Below are 18,321 nucleotides of genomic sequence, written 5' to 3'. Positions count from 1 at the left end.
CACTGCCCCCCCTCGCCCCTCCCTCCCCGGTAAGGCCCCGGAAGTGGCGGAGCCAACGGCCCGCCAGACTTTGGCAGTTCTAGCGCCCGTGGTGCTCTCCGGAATCCGGGGCCTGTCGGCCAGACAGCACTTCCTTAGCGTCAACCAGCGTCGCCGCGCAAGAGGCAAAGTCGGAGGAGGTTAACGAACCACTCGAACGCGCCAGTAAGTAAGATGGCGAGAAGGGCAGGAGGGAGTGGCGGGGCGTGTTGGGGCGGGGTGGGGTGGGGGGGGCGATCGACAGCGCAGCGCTCGGCGCATCGCCCTAGCGCGCGTGCGCAGTGAGCGTGCGCTCCTGCGCTCCGAGCGATCGATGGTGCAGAATTGGCGCCTCCATTTTTCTGGGGAGAAAGCGGGAGCCCGAGAGAGCCGGACTAGCGGGTATTGGGGGCGTGGGATGCACGGAGAACGGCTGGTGCGGTCCGCTGGGGTCGTTACGGGAGCACAGGGAAGACGAGCGCGGCGGGAAGGCCCGATGGCGGGCGGGGTGGCTGGCCTGCGCCCTGAGCGGCCAGGCTGGGCCTGCACAGCGCCTGCGCTTCCCGCGGTCGCCCCGGCCTTCGTTCGCTCCTGCGGCGGGATGGTGGCGTGTGCCTTCCCGCCCGGGCCCCCGTGCAGCTCCGTGTGGACGGTTGCTCGGGCCTCGGCGTCCTCGCTTGCACCTGGGGGGAGTGGGGGGGTGATGAGGCCCTTCCTAGCGCAGCGAGCGCACCTCCTGGGAGGCCTGGGAGGCGGGGCCCGTCCCTGGTTCTCTGTCTCCATCTCCCTTACAGCCCGCGATGCTCCCGGCACGCGTGCAGAGACGGGAGAGGATCGTGGATGAGTTCCGGGCTCAGCCGCGGGCCGTCCTGGCGGCCCCCCGACGAGTCGCTCCGCCGCATATTTTATTTCCAGTTTCCTAAACCTCGGTCTCTGCCTCTCCTCTCTCTCCTCTGTGTGTGTGTGTGTGTGTGTGTGTGTCCTGGAGTTCTACGCAAGCATAGATGTACGTACAGCTGCTCCTGCACGTGCTTCAGTACACTTTGGGTGACTTCGATCAGCGAGCTAAGGTTTGTCGAGTGCTTGGCCCGGAGTCCGGCGAGCGCTTCGTAGACGTTAGCTGCTGTCGTTGACACCCGGCGGCGCGGCGCGGCGCAGTCAGGACTCCAGCTCCGGGGCCCGAGCGAGAGCCCGCCTGAGCACGCAGGCTGTGCCGTCGACAAGCTCCTTGGGCCTGGGTCAAGTAATTAAATCAACCTCTCCGGGCTTTTGAGGTTGCCTGTCTCTAGATAGGATGGATGAGAATCAAATGGGGTGATGCAGGTTAGCTGCTTAGGCGGCGTGTGTCACCACGCTGCGCCGAAGGTCCCCGGAAGTCTAGCTGGTTTGTCACGGGGTTTTCAAGGGGCAGATCCAGGTAGTCCTCAGGGACAGCACAGTCCGCATGGCAGCCCTGGTTTCTCCAGGCACTGCTGGGACCTTGGAAAGTGATTTTCCCTTCTCTGTAAACCAGATTGCAGGGCCTTGCCTGCAGGGTGGTTTGAGGACTAAGTGAGATAAAACATGCTGAACACTCAGTGAATGTTGGCTCTTCTTACAGTCAGTAGCTTCAGTTCCTCTCCGGAGGGGGTTAGAACACATGGTTCCCCACCCCTTTCCTATCGTCCTCCCCCCTCCCAGAATCTTTCCCTGTAAAGTACAGCAATCCAGGCAGTGCTGCTGTTACTGCTCGCTCCTCTCTTTTCTGGTATTCCTCTCTCCCCATACTCTGACTTTCAGTTTCTCGTCTGCCTGCCTGCTATTTCTTTTCTTTATTACTGTTCCCCAGGCTCCTGTGGTCTTCCAAACATACGTGTATATATACAGACATTGATTTTTTTTTTAAGATTTTATTTATTCATGAGAGACACACACCTAGAGAGAGAGAGGCAGAGACACAGGCAGAGGGAGAAGGAGGCTCCATGCAGGGAGCCTGACGTGGGACTCGATCCAGGGTCTCCATGATCAGGCCCTGGGCTGAAGGTGGCGTTAAACCGCTGAACTACCAGGGCTGCCCCAAACATTGATTTTTGAAAGTCACATTATCCCATCCTATCCACCAATTGGAGTTATTTTTTTGCATAGACCAGGAACCATCATCTACAGGTTTCATTTTACTGTCTAAGAGAGAACTTAAGCACTTGAGAACCGATCTAAGGACACAGTCTTTGAGATTTTCACACCCCCCCCTTTTTTTTTTCCATTTTTTAATTATTGTTTTGGCCATATCTTAACTTGCCACCATTTTATTAAGCAATTCATCTTCGAATCTTTCCAAAGCACTCAACTTGATTTAGTTTTCATAGCATAGTGGCTTTTGCGCCCTCGTGTTGTTATTTACTATCAAATTATGTAATTTAACAAATTACCTTAAAACCACATTTAAAGAATGAACGTAACTGACATCAGTAAACATACAGCTCAGCTGATGGAAACAGTAATGTCTAATTATTCAACAATAGCAGCTGTCTTACCTATTGCAAAAACCAGTTGTTGTCTTATACGAGAAATAGAACATTCTGAGATAGTAATATAGAATAAAAATGGCAGGTGAGTTGTTTGACAGAGAAGAAAAGTTGATGAGAAGTTCTGTAAATACTAACACGATGTGAATGATATTTGTGTGCCACAGTGCTCAGTGCCCTGCACTCATCGTCTTATTCGACCTTGGCTAACTTGCTTAACAGCTGATCTCAAATGAAGAAGGTCACTGACCAAAGATAATGCAAGTAGTAGAGCTGGGATTTACACCCCACGAGTCTGACCAGATTGTTGTGTTGCCTCTGTGACTTACTAGTGCCTCTGCCGTTCACCATCCCTGTTTTCTCATCTTGCAGGTGGCAAGGAAATTGTCTTCCTCTTTTCCAAGATGTACAGAACCAAAGTGGGCTTGAAGGATCGCCAGCAGCTCTACAAGCTGATCATTAGCCAGCTGCTGTATGATGGCTACATCAGCATTGCTAATGGCCTCATCAATGAAATCAAGCCTCAGTCTGTTTGTGCACCCTCGGAGCAGCTCCTACATCTCATCAAACTAGGTAGTTTTGAATGCAGATTCATTGATTCCATGGCAAGGTTCCAGATGTTTTCACAATCAGAATTTTTCAAGATGATTTTTGTTTAGTTTTAATGCCTAGTAAGTGTCAAGTACAATGCTAGATACTGAAGGAGGAAGCAAACCCCAGATTATGAAGATTTTGAGCTGGCTCTGGCCTCAGGCTGTTTATGAGAATTGTCTGAACTGTTCTTTCATTGTATTATTGACTTCAGATTTCGGCTCAAATGGCATTTTAGAGTCCTCTTCACCTTTTCTAAAATAACCCACTATCTTCCCCATACTTACCCAGGTATTCTAAAACAACAGTGCCGTTTCCTTCATAGAAGGAAGACTCATGATCTAAAATTTTCTTCATTGTATGAAGTTGTTTCCCACACAGTCTGCACCTCCCCCAAAAAGACAGCAAGCTCAATAAAGATCAAGATCTTGTCTTGTTCAACAATATATCCTGGTGCTTGCCTGGGTTGTAGAAAACACTCAATAAAATAAGAATTGCCAACATGTTTCTATTCTACGCTTTGACTTAGTAATGCCAATTTTGAGAATTTGTGCTCAAATTTGAGGAAATAAAATGAATGCAACTGAAGTACCCAACAATAAGGAATCTGTTGTTAATGTTCTTGTATCTATCAAATTGGGTCCAACAACATGATGTATGTAAACATTACACTGGCCAGGTGTTTGTTCTGACTGAGTAAATGAACCAGTAAGTTACAACATATCAGTATGGTGTGGTTCTATTTTTGTTTTAAGAATTGTAACAACTGTGCATGGAAAAAGGTCCAGAAGAATTCTTTCCTCCATGTTCGCAGTAATCATCTCTGGATAATCTAATGGGAAGTCATTATTTTGTGTTCATCTGTATTCCTAGTTTTTTATACTAATAAACATACTGTTTACCTGGTATGTGAAGTTATTTTTAAACCTAAAAGGCATTTACTTGAGAAACTTTATTTAAATATCAACATTCTTTCAAGTATGTTTCACTAGTATTGATATTAACAATGTATCTGACTTAATGGGCTTCAAAGCTGCTACTAACAGATCTCAGCACTAAAACATACTAAAATACAGAATGGAAAAAACTGGACAACTTAACTACAGAACTGCTTCTTTTAAGTTTATGTAGTTGTGATTAAAGTAGAAAATTTTGGAGACAAAAATCAAGGGAGCTGACTCTCCTACAGTGTCACAGTGCATGCTTCCAGCTCGATACACGTAATTTTGTGAATTGCTAAGTGTCAGGCAGCTCCAAGAAAGAGAAAGTTGATATTGGCAAACATCCTTCCCAGTTTTTTCTGTTTTTATTTTTTTAAGATATTTATTCATGAAAGACGAGAGAGGCAGAGACCTAGGCAGAGGGAGAAGCAAGCTCCAGAGAGGGAGCCTGATGCAGGACTCGGTCAACCCGGGGATCACACCCTGAGCTGATGGCAGACAGACGCTCAACCGCTGAGCCACCCAGGCGTCCCTCCTTCCCAGTTCGGATCCAGAATTTTGTCTTGGCTTTTTAAAATAACATTTTTTTCATGCACTTAATTTTTATTCCCTCAGGAATGGAAAATGATGATACTGCAGTTCAGTATGCAATTGGTCGTTCAGATACCGTTGCCCCAGGCACAGGAATTGACCTGGAATTTGATGCCGATGTCCAAACTATGTCCCCAGAGGCTTCAGAGTATGAAACATGCTATGTCACATCCCATAAAGGACCGTGCCGTGTCGCTACCTACAGTAGAGACGGGCAGTTAATAGCTACTGGATCTGCTGATGCTTCCATAAAGATACTCGACACAGAAAGAATGTTGGCCAAAAGTGCCATGCCAATAGAGGTAAAAAATCACGGGAACGTGTACTCTCTGCCTGTTGTTGTTTGTGGGGAGAATGAAAGACTGCTTTAGACTGGAGTTAACTCAGCATAGTTGGATACTTTGAGTCAGACAGATTTTACATTTTGAGCATGTCTTTTCCCATTGGTCTAGGTCATGATGAATGAGACGGCACAACAGAACATGGAAAACCACCCAGTGATTCGAACGCTTTATGACCACGTGGATGAAGTCACATGTCTCGCTTTCCACCCAACAGAACAGATCCTTGCCTCTGGTTCAAGGGATTATACTCTTAAATTATTTGATTATTCCAAGCCGTCAGCAAAAAGAGCCTTCAAATACATTCAGGTTAGGGATGTTTGGAAAAGAGTTTTACATTGTTTTCTTAAAAACAAAGAGCTATTACTGTGTGACTATTCTTTTTTCTAAAGCAGTCTCAGCGATCATGCTTTAAAATGAGTTCACAAGGATACCTGCCCACAGGTGGCACAGGAATCAGATTGCACTGATACATGGTTCATATGCTGTCATGTGCCCACTTCCTCTGGCCAGTCAGGACTGCTTGCTGGCCACGATTTGTGCAACAAGGGTTCAGAATCTTTATCGCTCTTTAAAGATCCCTATTTAAAGACAACCAACTTCGCTAAAGTATGATTTAATGGGAATCAGATTATTCAGCTGAAACTATCAGATGTATCCTGGAAAAGTGACATTTGGTACCATATCTTGAATACGCAGTTCAGAAATACTAATGTTTTGATGGTGGCTTCCACCTTTTAATGATTTAACTTAGTTTTTCACTCAGTATTTGGAGACCTAGGACAAATTAAAGAAGGTGTTTGTGTATACAAGTTATATCTATCGTAGCTCATTCATGTGTGAATGTATATTCTACATAGCCTAATAATATTCCATTCTGCGTTCACCCAGTGCTCATTTGCAAATAATGAAGCTTGCTTCTGCAGTTTTGGGAATAAATAATGTCACTGGTATATAGTTTGTGAAATCTGTTCAGGCGACACTTTCACGTACTCTGGAAAGTTCATTGTTCCTCCATATACGTTGGTGTAATGACTGGCCATTGTTTTATGTATTCTTTCCATCAACCAAATACTTTCCACATTTCCTCTGGATTTAATTGCTCACTAGTTGGTCTCTTAACGTTGATGTCTCTGTCCTAACAGGAAGCTGAGATGTTACGCTCCATCTCTTTTCATCCTTCCGGAGACTTTATACTTGTTGGGACTCAGCATCCTACTCTTCGGCTTTATGATATCAACACGTTTCAGTGTTTTGTCTCTTGCAACCCTCAAGATCAACATACCGATGCTATATGCTCCGTGAATTACAATCCTAGTGCCAATATGTATGTAACTGGTAGCAAGGATGGCTGCATCAAGTTATGGGATGGTGTTTCAAACCGATGCATCACAACTTTTGAGAAAGCCCATGATGGTGCTGAAGTTTGTTCTGCCATTTTCTCCAAAAATTCTAAATACATTCTCTCCAGTGGAAAAGACTCTGTAGCTAAACTTTGGGAGATATCGACAGGACGAACACTGGTCAGATACACAGGTATGCGAGAAATTGCTATTACTTGACATTTCTATAGCATTTTATGGTTTCCTGAACTCTTAAATCCTCACAAAAGCCACACAGTAAGTATACTTTGAGCAAGGCAGATAGTATTCCCTCTTTTAAATTTAAAAAAAAAAAAAAAACAACAACAACAAGACTTGGAGTTTAGCCAAGGCTGCAGTTTGTAAGAAGAAGAGCTGGAAATAGAATCACAATAGTTTCATAACTTTATTCTCCATACATTACTGCTTAAACTAGATCCGATTCCATGTGAGTAACATTTGAGCCTCTGGTGGTCCATCTGTAGACCAATGGTCTGCCGTTTTCCCATGGACATAAGAGCAGTCTAGAGAAAAACTTGAGTTGGTGCGTCTTGGTAAATAATATGCAATATGGAAAGAAGGCTAAGAGGAAGATCCTGGCCTATTCTTAAGAGAGTGCAGGTAGCTGGGCTAGTCACTTGACAATGAGTGTTGTTAAAATATTGTATCTCATTCTATGTTCCTTGGAGCTGCAAAGGCTGTTGTTGATTAAAAAAAAAAAAAAATCCTCCAGGAAACTAAAGCTAGTTTCCTCTGTTGTGAGATGTTTGTGTCATACAGTAAAATCACCAGAACCAGAACACTGAAAGCAATACCATTGTAGGGGCTCAGCTGAGGTGGTAATTAGCTTCTTAGAGAAGTAAAGTGAAGAGGCAAAGACTGAGACATCTGCACCGCTAGGGTGCAGCATAACCCCCTCAGATTTATCTCCTGGTAACCAGAGTTCCATTCCTGCCTTCCATCTGCCTGGCTTCTGACATTATAGATGGTGTAACTAACAGGTCCTGGGAAGAGTCATTTTTATCATAATTCTTGGTAACTTTTCTTGAAACATTTTTGTATGGAGCTATTTTGAAGAATTTATCTAATTCTTACTGTTCAAGGACTGTGTGCTTATTGCAAAAAGAAGATACAAAAATGATCAGAGTAAAAGTGGGAAAGCCTCCTCCATCTTCAGAAGTAACGACCATTGTCTGTGCTGCATCCAGAAGGGTGCACACTAGATTCTCACAAGATTTATTATATTTGTTTTGTCTTGTGAGCGTTAGGATGTTTCATGCTTCTCTGTGACGGATTGGTTTGTTTTGGATGGAGAATTGGGATTTGATTTTAAAGTGAGATTATACTGAATTTGTATGCAAATTCCCTGATTTTCTAATTCACAGGTTAAGACTCCATGTTAGTGTGTTTAGATCTGAATTTCCAGTTTTAATGTTTAGTTAGAATTCAAAGGGTTCTTGAAATAAAGACAAAGAAAAGTTATCAAGCATTAGAAATTTCAATGTTAAAAATTAATTCTGGGACGCCTGGGTGGCTCAGCGGTTGAGCGTCTGCCTTTGGCTCAGGGCGTGATCCCAAAGTCCCAGGATCGAGTCCCACATTGTACTCCCTGCAAGGAGCCTGCTTCTCCCTCTACCTATGTCTCTCCCTCTCTCTCTCTCTGTCCCTCATAAGTAAATAATATATATGTATCTATAAACATATATAAACACTAAAAATTAAAACCTTAAACTAGGGAAACAACATTTCTAGCATGTAAAGTGGACACATGTTAGACAGTGTTGGGTGAGCTCAAGGGGAGCTAGGTGACCCCCGGTAGGTACTGTAAACCTAAGAAATGAAAACGCAAGTGTCTTTTTGTAGTCATCAGACTGTAGGAATTTAAAAGATTGATTTTACCTTGTGTTGCTCACTATTTTAGGAAATTACATATTTTATTGTTAGGAGTGTCAACTGGTAAAATATTTCTAAAGGGCAGGTTGGTGTCCCGTATCAAGATTTTCAGTGTATGTCTATATTCTGGACCCACTGTGTGCACTCTTAGAAATTCAGCCTAAAAAAACTTGGCAAACATGCTCATGCCCACATAGAAAAATGTCTATCCCAATGTTGTGGGGAGTAGGGGAAAGGTAGAGACAACAGAAATATCCACCAGAGGGGCACCTGGGCAGCTCAGTGATTGCGTGTCTGTCTTTGGCTCAGGTCATGATCCCGAGGTCCCGGGATCGAGTCCCACATCGGGCTCCCTGCAGGGAGCCTGCTTCTCCCTCTGCCTATGTCTCTGCCTCTCTGTGGCTCTCCTGAATAAATAAATAAAATCTTCAAAAAAAAAAAAAAAAAAGAATATCCACCAGAAAGCATTGAGTAAATTGTTCCTCATCCTTTTCACGGTATACAAGCTTTAGAAATAAATACTCCCACTGCAAGGCTGTATGTGTGTTACATATGCTGATCTTGTAGCCATCTTGTGGGTAGGTGCCATAATTATCCCCCATAGAAAAGAAAAGGTGTAAAGGAACTGTGTAATTGGTCTCTGTTCACATCACTAATAAGTGTCAAATCCAGATCTAACACCAACACTGTATTTTTATCCAATAAACCATATTCCATCTTTATGGATCTCTACTACAGACTGTTGAACAAAAGCATACGATGTATGCTCTGCTTTACAAATGATAGACAACAGACAGAGGTATTGAGAAAGGGTATTCAACAAAGTCCTGACTCGGGGTAAAACTGTCAGGCAGTTTTTATTTTTATACTTTATACAGTATTCTAAACATACAATCTGTATTTTCATGGTCCTATAAAAAGCCTAAAGCTTCCTTTTGGAGAGCAGATGTTCATGCTTGCCAGCAATTCTGTTCTAGGAATTTAATCTTGAGGATATAGTGTGTTCTGGGTAAAGACTTTGTCACAGTGTTATTTGTGATCAGATACAAACTAAATGCCTAGCAGAAGAAACAATTGTTAGCTAGTAATAGTGCTTCCAAACAGTGATGCATTTTGCAGCCAGAAAAAAACATGGAGAAATGAACAACAAAGAGTTGATTTAAACAATGACAGAAAAAACCTATAATATGACACCAATTTTGTTTGCTTGTTTGTTTGGTTTGGGGGCTTTTTTTGTCATTGTATTTACTTATTTGAGAGCGAGAGAGTGCAACAGAGGCAGCGGGAGAAGCAGGCTCCCCGCTGAGCAAGGAGCCCAACACAGGGCTGGATCCCAGGACCCCAGAATCATGACCTGAACTGAAGACATGCTCAAATGACTAAGCCACCCAGGTGCCCCTGTTTATTTTGTTTTTTAAAATATTTTTATTCCTAGAAATACATCTGAGCATTAACAGTTGCCTGAGGTGGCAGGCCAGGGGTGATTTTTCTGTTGCATACTTCTTGGAGTGTCCCACATTGCACAAGACATGTATTCAATTTTAAAATGTCCTTTTGAAAAAATAAAATAAAATGCCCTCTTGAGGGCAGCCCTGATGGCCCAGTGGTTTGGCACCACCTTCAGCCTGGGGTGTGATCCTGGAGACCCAGGATTAAGTCCCACATCGGGCTCCCTGCATGGGGCCTGCTTCTCCCTCTGCCTGTGACTCTGCCTCTCTCTCTCTCTCTCTCTCTCTCTCTCTGTGTGTGTGTGTCTGTCATGAATAGATAAAATAAAATCTTTTAAAAAATAAATAAATAAAATGCTCTTTTGACATTGACAGGATAATTAAGCAGAGCAGAGCAGTCTGAGGATCTAAAGTGTAAATGGGACAGCTGGGCCCAGCATTCAGACTCTTAACCTCTCATCTCTGCAGGTGCTGGCTTGAGCGGGCGGCAGGTACACCGGACGCAGGCCGTGTTCAACCACACTGAGGACTACGTGCTGCTGCCGGACGAGAGGACCATCAGTCTCTGCTGCTGGGACTCTCGCACAGCCGAGCGCCGAAACCTGCTCTCCCTAGGCCACAACAACATCGTGCGCTGCATAGTGCATTCGCCCACCAACCCCGGCTTCATGACGTGCAGTGATGACTTCCGAGCCCGGTTTTGGTACCGGCGATCAACCACGGACTAGCCCACCTTTGTTATATCCGGTTCTTTCCTTGAGGACTGTGCCCCTCCTGCCCCCGTGTCCCATCACCAGCTTCGGTAGTAAGTCACTGCACCATCTGGCAGTTGTGCTGCCACCTCTCCATCCTTCTTGGATTTGTACAAAAGGATCTTTTTTTACCTTGATGTAGAATCATGGTGGGAAAAGTTGGAAACGCAGATCTATGCGGTTGTTCTGCATTCACTGATTATTACAGTGTGATTTTCATCGGTTTTGTAAATATAAGACTTGCCATTTCTCTTGAATCTCTCGATCATTTGAAGAAGGATAGAGTATTAAAGTGCTTTCTAGATCTCAAGTGGATCTGTCATGAGGAATTGTCATCTGGTGGTTTTGTCAGCTTTTATGCCTGTTCTACACCCTCTTTGTGTATATATCTCCTTGCAGAGTACATTTTGGTGGATAAGTAGGCATACAGCTCTGAGAATCAAGAGTCTTGTGCCATATTAAATACAGTTTAGAGAATCCAGCAGTTCTCTCCTAAAATGACATCATTCTGATAATAAAGCTCAGATTTCCAACTTTACTGTTACACCTTTTTCACTTCAATGAAATTAGTGGCCAGATTTTCCTGAAGATTTATAAGAGATAGATCTTTCATCATACCTCCCACCTCTCCTCTCATTGCCTGCAGTGCTTATCTTCAGTAAATATTTCTGATAAGATTATGACCAGTTGATGGAAACCTAATTGTAGGTCTGTCCAATCTAACCAAAATTAGGTGAACCTGTTGCCACTCTTCAGTGTCGCTTGTTTCACAAATGATTCATATTGACTGACTTGGTTCTTCATTTTAAATCTCATTTTTCATTTCTCTTCAGCCTGAATCGTAACTCCGTGGATGCACATGACAACTATGTTCTTGGAAGATTTTTGCAATTAACAAACTGACAGGTTTAGTTTTCTTTCTCTTAAAACTTTTTAGAAAGTGATGCTATGTCTCTGGATTCAGCTCAAGCTAGGTCAGGGAACCCTCAGCTCCACTCTAAAAGATAAACTTTGGTCTATATATTTATCCCCAAATACAAATACTTTCATGATCTGGGTAGGAGTACCTAAAATTATAATCTAGGGTCATTTGATAAAAATAGTAAATAGATTAAAGTAATTGTTTTATGTTCTAGGAACTTTAAAATCTTCTGAAGTTTACTGCATAAAAATTATGCATTAGTCCTCCATAAGGATCATTTCAACTCTTCGGTCTGTGAAACCATTTTAAGGATCTTAATGTGTTAAATCAGAATTTTAGTTCAGATTTCCAAAAAGCTGTATTTTTTTGGTCTATATAGTGAGTTTGGGTTTATTTTTATTTTGTGTCCTGATTGCCCAGTATTTGAACTTGGCCATCTGTGGGTGCTGCTTTTGTAAGATTACAAGGAACCTACTGAATAGGAACAAGAATAACCAGTTCCATAGAATTACCAACCAAAACTCGCTTCTTTTTCTGATGTTTCTTTTGCTTTCAACCCTATGAAACTACAGCAGAGACTGACCATTTCTGCGTTCTGCTCCAGCACATGCACTAGAGTGACCCCATTGCATTACCAATTTAAGTTCTGCTGGGTCTTTTTAACTGTTCATGAATTTAAATAATGATGCCTACTTTTTCCAGTTTCTGGAATAGTCTCAGCAGTCCATGTATACATAGTTTCAGTACTCCTACTTACAAGATCAAGATACTTTTGTGTTTCCAAAACAGAGTTTTTTTTAAATTGCATTAATATTGTGGATGCCAGGAATATTGGCATATTGGACTTGGCATCAGCATGTGATTAACATGCACCACCCTGACTTTCCAACGGCAAATACAAAGTCAGGATAAGAGCTTATAACTTCTATGTTATTTTTTAAAGATATGTGATTTCTAAAATAAACTTTTTGTATATAATGATAATTTAAAGCTAGTTCTTTTTTTTGTTGCTGTTCTTTTTTTTGGACCCTGCTTTGAATGTTGCCGTATTTTGACATGTGTTCTCAAAGGACAATTATGACTTCAGTACTTTTCTTAACTGTTTCTTTAGCGTTTTGTTCTAGAAGTCAGATTTTTATAGCCGAATCTCCTTTAGCTATGTATCTTTCCTACTCTATGAATTTAAAAAACTAAAGTATAATTCCATTTCTTTTGATGATTCAGAGAATCATCTTAGACTTTGGTTTCTCTTAGGAGGGGTAATGTGGGGGAGGCATCTCACCTCTGTTACTGACTTGTTAAGTAGTAAAACAAGCCAGTTCTCTTCAGGGCCACAGCTTTCTTTTCTGTGATTAAGGAGCTTAATCACAATCATCCCCACCATGCACTCAGTGAAGCATGCTAGGTTGTTTTTTGTTTTTTGTTTTTTTTTAACGCAGCATGCTAGAAACCATAGAAACAGATCTGGGGGAGGGGAAGGCATTTACTTTTGCAAGGAGACTTCTGTTTCTGAAAATACAGTGAGCCGAATACTCTGAGAGCCCTTTGGTACACACCTGCGTAGAATTTATTTTAAATTTCTAAATAGCAGAGCACCTAAGTGGTTTGGTGGTTGAGTGTTGGCCTTTGGCTCAGGGTGTGATCCCAGGTCCTGGGATCAAGTCCCACAAAAGGCTTCCCACAGGGAGCCTTGCTTCTCCCTCTACCTATGTCTCTGCCTCTCTGAGTCTCTCATGAATAAATATATAACATCTTTTTTTAAAAAAATAATAAATTTCTAAATAGCTGAGCTATTAAAAAATTCTCAGGGAATTCCTGAGAGGCAAAAACAATCAGCACAAATCAAGATGGCCAGGAGCTATGGGGCAGCTGGTTGCACCAAGGACGCTTGTCAGTCCCCCAGAGCTTAATGATTTCTGAGCTCTGATTTCACATGGTGGGAGCCTTGGTCAAGACCTAGAAAGAAAGCCCAGAAGCCAGAAGTTGTCTCTCCCTCCCCCAAAAGGGTGAACTTGCCAAAAACCTGCCTCCAGGAACGAGGACCTTCCTGACTGGGTGCTGGCTCAGGTTTAGGGGGAGGGTCTTCCCCAACAGTCCCGTCTACACACTATTTGTCCAAGTAACATGAGAACAACTTGCACTACCTGTGTAGCTTGAAGAAAAGGAGCCAGCACAAGTGAAGGAAGAACACATTTTCACCCCAGGCCCCAGTTCTCCCAGATAAGCTCTGAAAATCATGGCTCCATAATCAAGTATTTAAGGAAACCACCCCCATGACGAGAAGCAGTAGAAACTAGAAACGAGCGTCCGGCTGGAAGACGTGGAATTGATCAAATGCACAATATGTGAGTGCATCGAATATGAAGACCTAAAACAGGATCGAGGACCAAGAGACTTAAAGTGACCAAGTGGATTTGAACAACAGCGACAGGAACCTTTTAAACACAGTCAACATTTCTATAGCTTTCATTCCTCGTTCTTTTGGTCTTGATGGAGCTTTTCCCCTCCGCCTTCTGACTCCCTTGGTGGGTGTTCTGATCTGAGAAGCGTCTTTCCCACTCACCGTTTGGCCAATTTGTTCTTCACAGCCTGGCTACCTACCCAACACTGACCCCTTGCCTGTGGCCCCACATCCTTCCCCAGGGTTTTCTCGTGCTCTCTGCTAACACTCAGCCCTGTCCTCCAGCCTCCCCCATGCCCATGCCCACAGCATTTCCTTTGCATCCTGTTTTCTCAAGTTTTGCTTCCTTTTCCCTCTCCACATTGGCATCAAAATTCAGGCTATGAAATGGAGTCATCGCTGACTATTAGAGGAGCTGTAAAATCCCTGTCCTCCCTGTTTCATCCATGCGTTAGGGAATTTAAGTGAATTTGTTGACAATTCAGGAAATTCTGCTGTGACTGAAAGAGCTGTATTTATCTGTTATCTTCATGAGGTTAAAACCTGCCAGGTCATCAGATGATCTTACAGCCACGCAGTCTGACATTTCCTGCCGAGCCTTTAATGTTTTGGACATTCTTAACCTGATGCCCAGCTGCACTTTAAAAACTCAGGCATTGAGTGCCCCATGTTCAAAGACTACCCCTGGGGGAGCTTGGTAGCTAAAAGTCCACGTGAAAACCGTATAAAGCATACCAAAAAACAGTCCCACATACAAAAGCAGTCTAACTTCCTGCACATTTATGAGGAGCTGAAGAAGGGATGTGATCAGACGCCCTGGATCTTAAAAATTCATCCAAAGATACTGTTCTCAGTAGTGTTTGTCAAGAGAAGGGAGAGAATTACCTCACTAGCATCGCGAACTTAGTTCCCTTGAAGTCTAGCTGTTTCAACCTCCGGTCAGCGAGATATTACAAAAGCCACCTGATTTCCTGGAATAGCAAACTCCTCAATATTTGTGCACAGAAGGACCACTTGCCTAAATAAGTAAATACGAATGGATTGCAGCAAAATGTCTAAGAGCTTTCATTCAGACAAATGGCAGGGCCAAATAGTGGACTGAGAAACCCAGCCCCTCATTCCCACAATAGGACACTAGGTGTCCCCTTAAGAGTGAGTCTGCTTGATTTCAGGGCCAAATCTATGGCTTTTGTGTCTTTAACTCTTTTTAATTTAGGTTGTCTTCCCTTAAATAAACAAAATAAATTAGGAAGACCTGCAAGTTACAGCATTCTGACCTCAGTATTGGGAACTCCAGGGTCAGTCCTTCAGTATTGGGAAGAATCACTCTCTGGAGTTTGCCAAGATGACAGGAACTGTCCAAACTGGACCTGGAGTAAAGGTAGCCTTTTTCTGAGAGGCTCGGGCCTGGACTCTACCTCAGCTTAATCACTGTGACCTTTGTTTGCAAGTTTGTCCATCCTTTCTTTTTACTTTTTTTTTTTTCCAAATTATATGCAAAAGTCAATTACACAACAAAAACAATGGTTGCCAGGGACTGGGGTAATGAGGAGTGACCGCTAACGTGTATGAGTTTTCTTTCTAGGGTGACGAAATATTCTCAAATTACATAGTGCTGATGATTACACAACTCTGCGTATACGAAACATGGAACTGGGCTCTTTAAAAGGATGAGTTTTGTGATATGTGAACTATATCTTAATAAAGCTGTTGTTGTTTTTTTTTTTTTTTTAATTCAGTGTGGGCAGTGCCGTACAATGCATTTCCATGTAGCCATCACTCGGGCTCTGCAGTTTGCTACTCGTAGCCAATCTCACTTACCTATCCCCCCAGCCACTTTCCCCTCTCTTGGATGATTCTGAAGCAAATCTCAGATCTTTATCTGTAAATCTTTCAGTATGCGCATTTGAGAGGTAAGGGCATTTTAAAAAACAAAATCATAACATAATTACATCTAAATATACACGGAAGCATCAAATTGAAGTTAATAGACTCCCACCCTGGAAACATGAACCTCGGCCTCAGCTCCGTAATGCCTGCCTCTTCCTCATCGGAGATCGCAGACAACCCACGCCCACCAACGTGGAGGCACCAGTGGGGCCAGAAGAAAGCAGCAGCCAGGAGGCACACCCACGAAAGATGTCCAGATTCACTTTCAACAACATGGAAATCACCTGCCGGTTGGTAGAGGCCTTTACCTTACAAGTATCACTGGCTATGTGCCTTGCAGGAGTACCCGCTTTAATGATTCGTCTTATCTGTAAAGACTAATAGGATAAAATCCTCCTGCTAGTCCAGGCTGTCATTCATAACCTCAGCCCCTATGACTCATTGCTCTTTCATCTGAATCTGCTTGGTTTCCTTAAATGGAACTTGCTAATTCCATCCTTTTTTTTTTTTTTTTTTTTTTTTTTTGCACATTCACAGTGCTGCAGCTAGGAACAAGCTCTGCCTCTACCGATCGGCCCCTGCTTCTCCTATCTTGCCTTCCCCGTGAAGCCCTCCCTAAATACCTCCCCATTCTCCCATCTCTGTCCGCTTCTCTGTGGACCTCCACTTTGAACTTGTTGCTAAGTCCGCTTGGGTTCATTCTGTGGGGTCAATGTTCCCTCCCTGTTATGCGCTCCCATCTGCAGCACGTCCATTACTTGGCCCGGAAGTTAAATTCCAACAATGCTAACAATTTAAAATATGGATCGTCTCAGCCAGAAATCAGTCAGCTATTTACACCAGTAAATCCTTCCTGGTGTCCTGACTGGTGAGGCCTTCCTACACGGGGATAGATGCCCAGCAGACCCGACAGCGAGTGCCATCACGGCAGGAAGGTAGCAATGGGAGAGGCCACCTGCTGGAGACTCGACCCAAGCCAGGCTCGGAAGAATGGGTGCCAGTTCGTTTGAATGAAATAAAACTGTGAATGTGCCTCACGAGAAGTCTTCTTCCCTATAGGTTCCCACTGAGTGTTTAGTCTGAATTTAGGGAAAGTAAAAAAGACTTAGCAAGTAATGCTGAGCTGCAATGAACTAGTGTTGTGGTTTTCAAGTTCAGACGGTGGATGGGTGAGATTTAAGAGATAATTTAATCGAACTGAAAGGTGCTCAGCAGAGCCCTGGTACAGAGTCAGAACTCAGAAAATGGTCATCTTAAAGTTTTGTGAGCAAAGAGCAGGAGGTGGGCGTGGGGTCAGGGCAAGGAGCAGTGTGCTTCAGAGGACAGATGGGCTGGGACTAGGTCCTTTAGGGCATTACCCTCGACTTGTTTTCTCCCGGCCGTTTGCGGGGCAAGTTTAGGAAGCAGGAAGGAAGAGTCGTTGACCATGATCACAAATTTGGCCTAGTGGCTTCTAACCAGGAGAACGAGCTCGGTCTGTGTAGTGGCAGTCGTTCACAGTCTTTGTGGGGAGGCGAATGTGGAGCGTTTGTAACGCCGAGCTTTCAAAGTAGGAACTTCACCCTATAAAGCAGAAGAGCATTTTTTTTTTTATTCTTTTGTGGTTTCACACAGCAAATGTGTGACAATCTCTACTTATAGACCAAGTGACATGCCAGGCATTGAGGAGTGAGCGCGGCCTGGATCCCCATCAGCCCTTTTATTTTACTCTCATCGCGCTTTCCAGAAAGTTTGCCTGCTGGGAGAATCGTTTTGACAATTTCCCGTGTTGTCAGCTCCATAGAATCCAGTTTCTGAGAAGCGGCCAGAGGCATGCAGTGACATTGCATAATCCTCCTGTGAAGCCGGAGATACCAGGCGGAGAGCTCACGGGAGCCGGTTCACACCAAGATGAAAGGAGCAGGCGTCATGGATGGTGCGCCCAAGGTGAGTGTGGGGCCCTTTGGAGGGGCAGGGGGCAAAAACAGCCTGCTATGGTTAAGGACAGTGACGGATTTTTAGCCCCAAGCTTCTAAGGAAGTCAAAAAAGTCAATAGTAATGAATACTAGTAACATGTGAGTTAGAGATGGAAAAGTTTCTTGTAAGTCTAAGTGCGGAGAAGATACGTGCTCCAACGCCCCTACCAGTGAGGCCTGATTCAGAGGTGGATGAAAATGACTTCCCAGCAGAAGCCAGTTTATGGGGTTGGTAACACAACCCAACCATCCCTTTGGGTCCACTCACCTTCTAACAAACTTCTCGAGCAAGATGCGAGTCTCAGCCTCAGCCCACCCCGACCTCTCTTCCCTCTGGACCCCGCAGGCCCTTAGTGTCACTCCCAGGCGGCCTGGGTGATTCTGTGTCCCTTTCCAGGAGCAGAGTCCAGATGTGGCTTCAGCCTCCCGTGCTGAGTCCATAGGGGGCATGCTACAGGCTATTTCCCGGGAACTTCTGTACTGATACGTGTGAGTGGGGCTCAAGTCTGTGGCACGCATCGAAAAAGATTCGCCACTTAGAAAGTCTCAACGGCTGCTTGAAAGGAAAAACAGCTAGGACACAAGGAAAATGAAGTCTGAGGATTATCTTGCTATACCTTTTTAAAATCTGAACCAGAACAGGAAAAAAAAAAAGAATTACTAAAGAGGAAGCTTGCTTATGAATTACATATATGTTACTTATTATTCAAAT

At 43.8% G+C, this 18,321-nt stretch overlaps 2 protein-coding genes across 5 annotated transcripts in view; both read left to right on the top strand.

Moving 5' to 3' along the window:
• The first annotated feature begins 31 nt into the window (after positions 1-31).
• CSTF1 (cleavage stimulation factor subunit 1) lies at positions 32-10,978 on the top strand. Of its 4 annotated transcripts, XM_055306857.1 has the most exons (7): positions 358-420; positions 813-947; positions 2,895-3,095; positions 4,670-4,947; positions 5,098-5,295; positions 6,132-6,522; positions 10,157-10,978. In XM_055306857.1, exons 3-7 carry the CDS (start codon positions 2,927-2,929, stop codon positions 10,414-10,416), a joined length of 1,296 nt encoding a protein of 431 aa, XP_055162832.1. In that variant the 5' UTR covers positions 358-420; positions 813-947; positions 2,895-2,926; the 3' UTR covers positions 10,417-10,978. The 4 variants fall into 4 exon arrangements, with proteins under 4 accessions (XP_055162815.1, XP_055162824.1, XP_055162832.1 ...); XM_055306840.1 differs by lacking the exons at positions 358-420; positions 813-947 and adding an exon at positions 32-204; XM_055306849.1 differs by lacking the exon at positions 813-947 and having other exon boundaries at positions 352-420.
• A 6,463-nt stretch (positions 10,979-17,441) lies between these two features.
• Positions 17,442-18,321, top strand: part of CASS4 (Cas scaffold protein family member 4) — a 33,555-nt gene continuing 32,675 nt past the window's right edge. Inside the window, exon 1 of the mRNA XM_055304281.1 lies at positions 17,442-17,579. Within this exon, the coding sequence (XP_055160256.1) occupies positions 17,544-17,579 (36 nt within the window). The 5' untranslated portion in view covers positions 17,442-17,543. The remainder of the gene's footprint in view (positions 17,580-18,321) is intronic.

This window comes from Nyctereutes procyonoides, unplaced genomic scaffold, assembly GCF_905146905.1.
Source record: "Nyctereutes procyonoides isolate TBG_1078 unplaced genomic scaffold, NYPRO_anot_genome, whole genome shotgun sequence".
NCBI lineage: Eukaryota > Metazoa > Chordata > Mammalia > Carnivora > Canidae > Nyctereutes > Nyctereutes procyonoides.
This window is presented reverse-complemented; position numbering and strand designations above follow the sequence as displayed.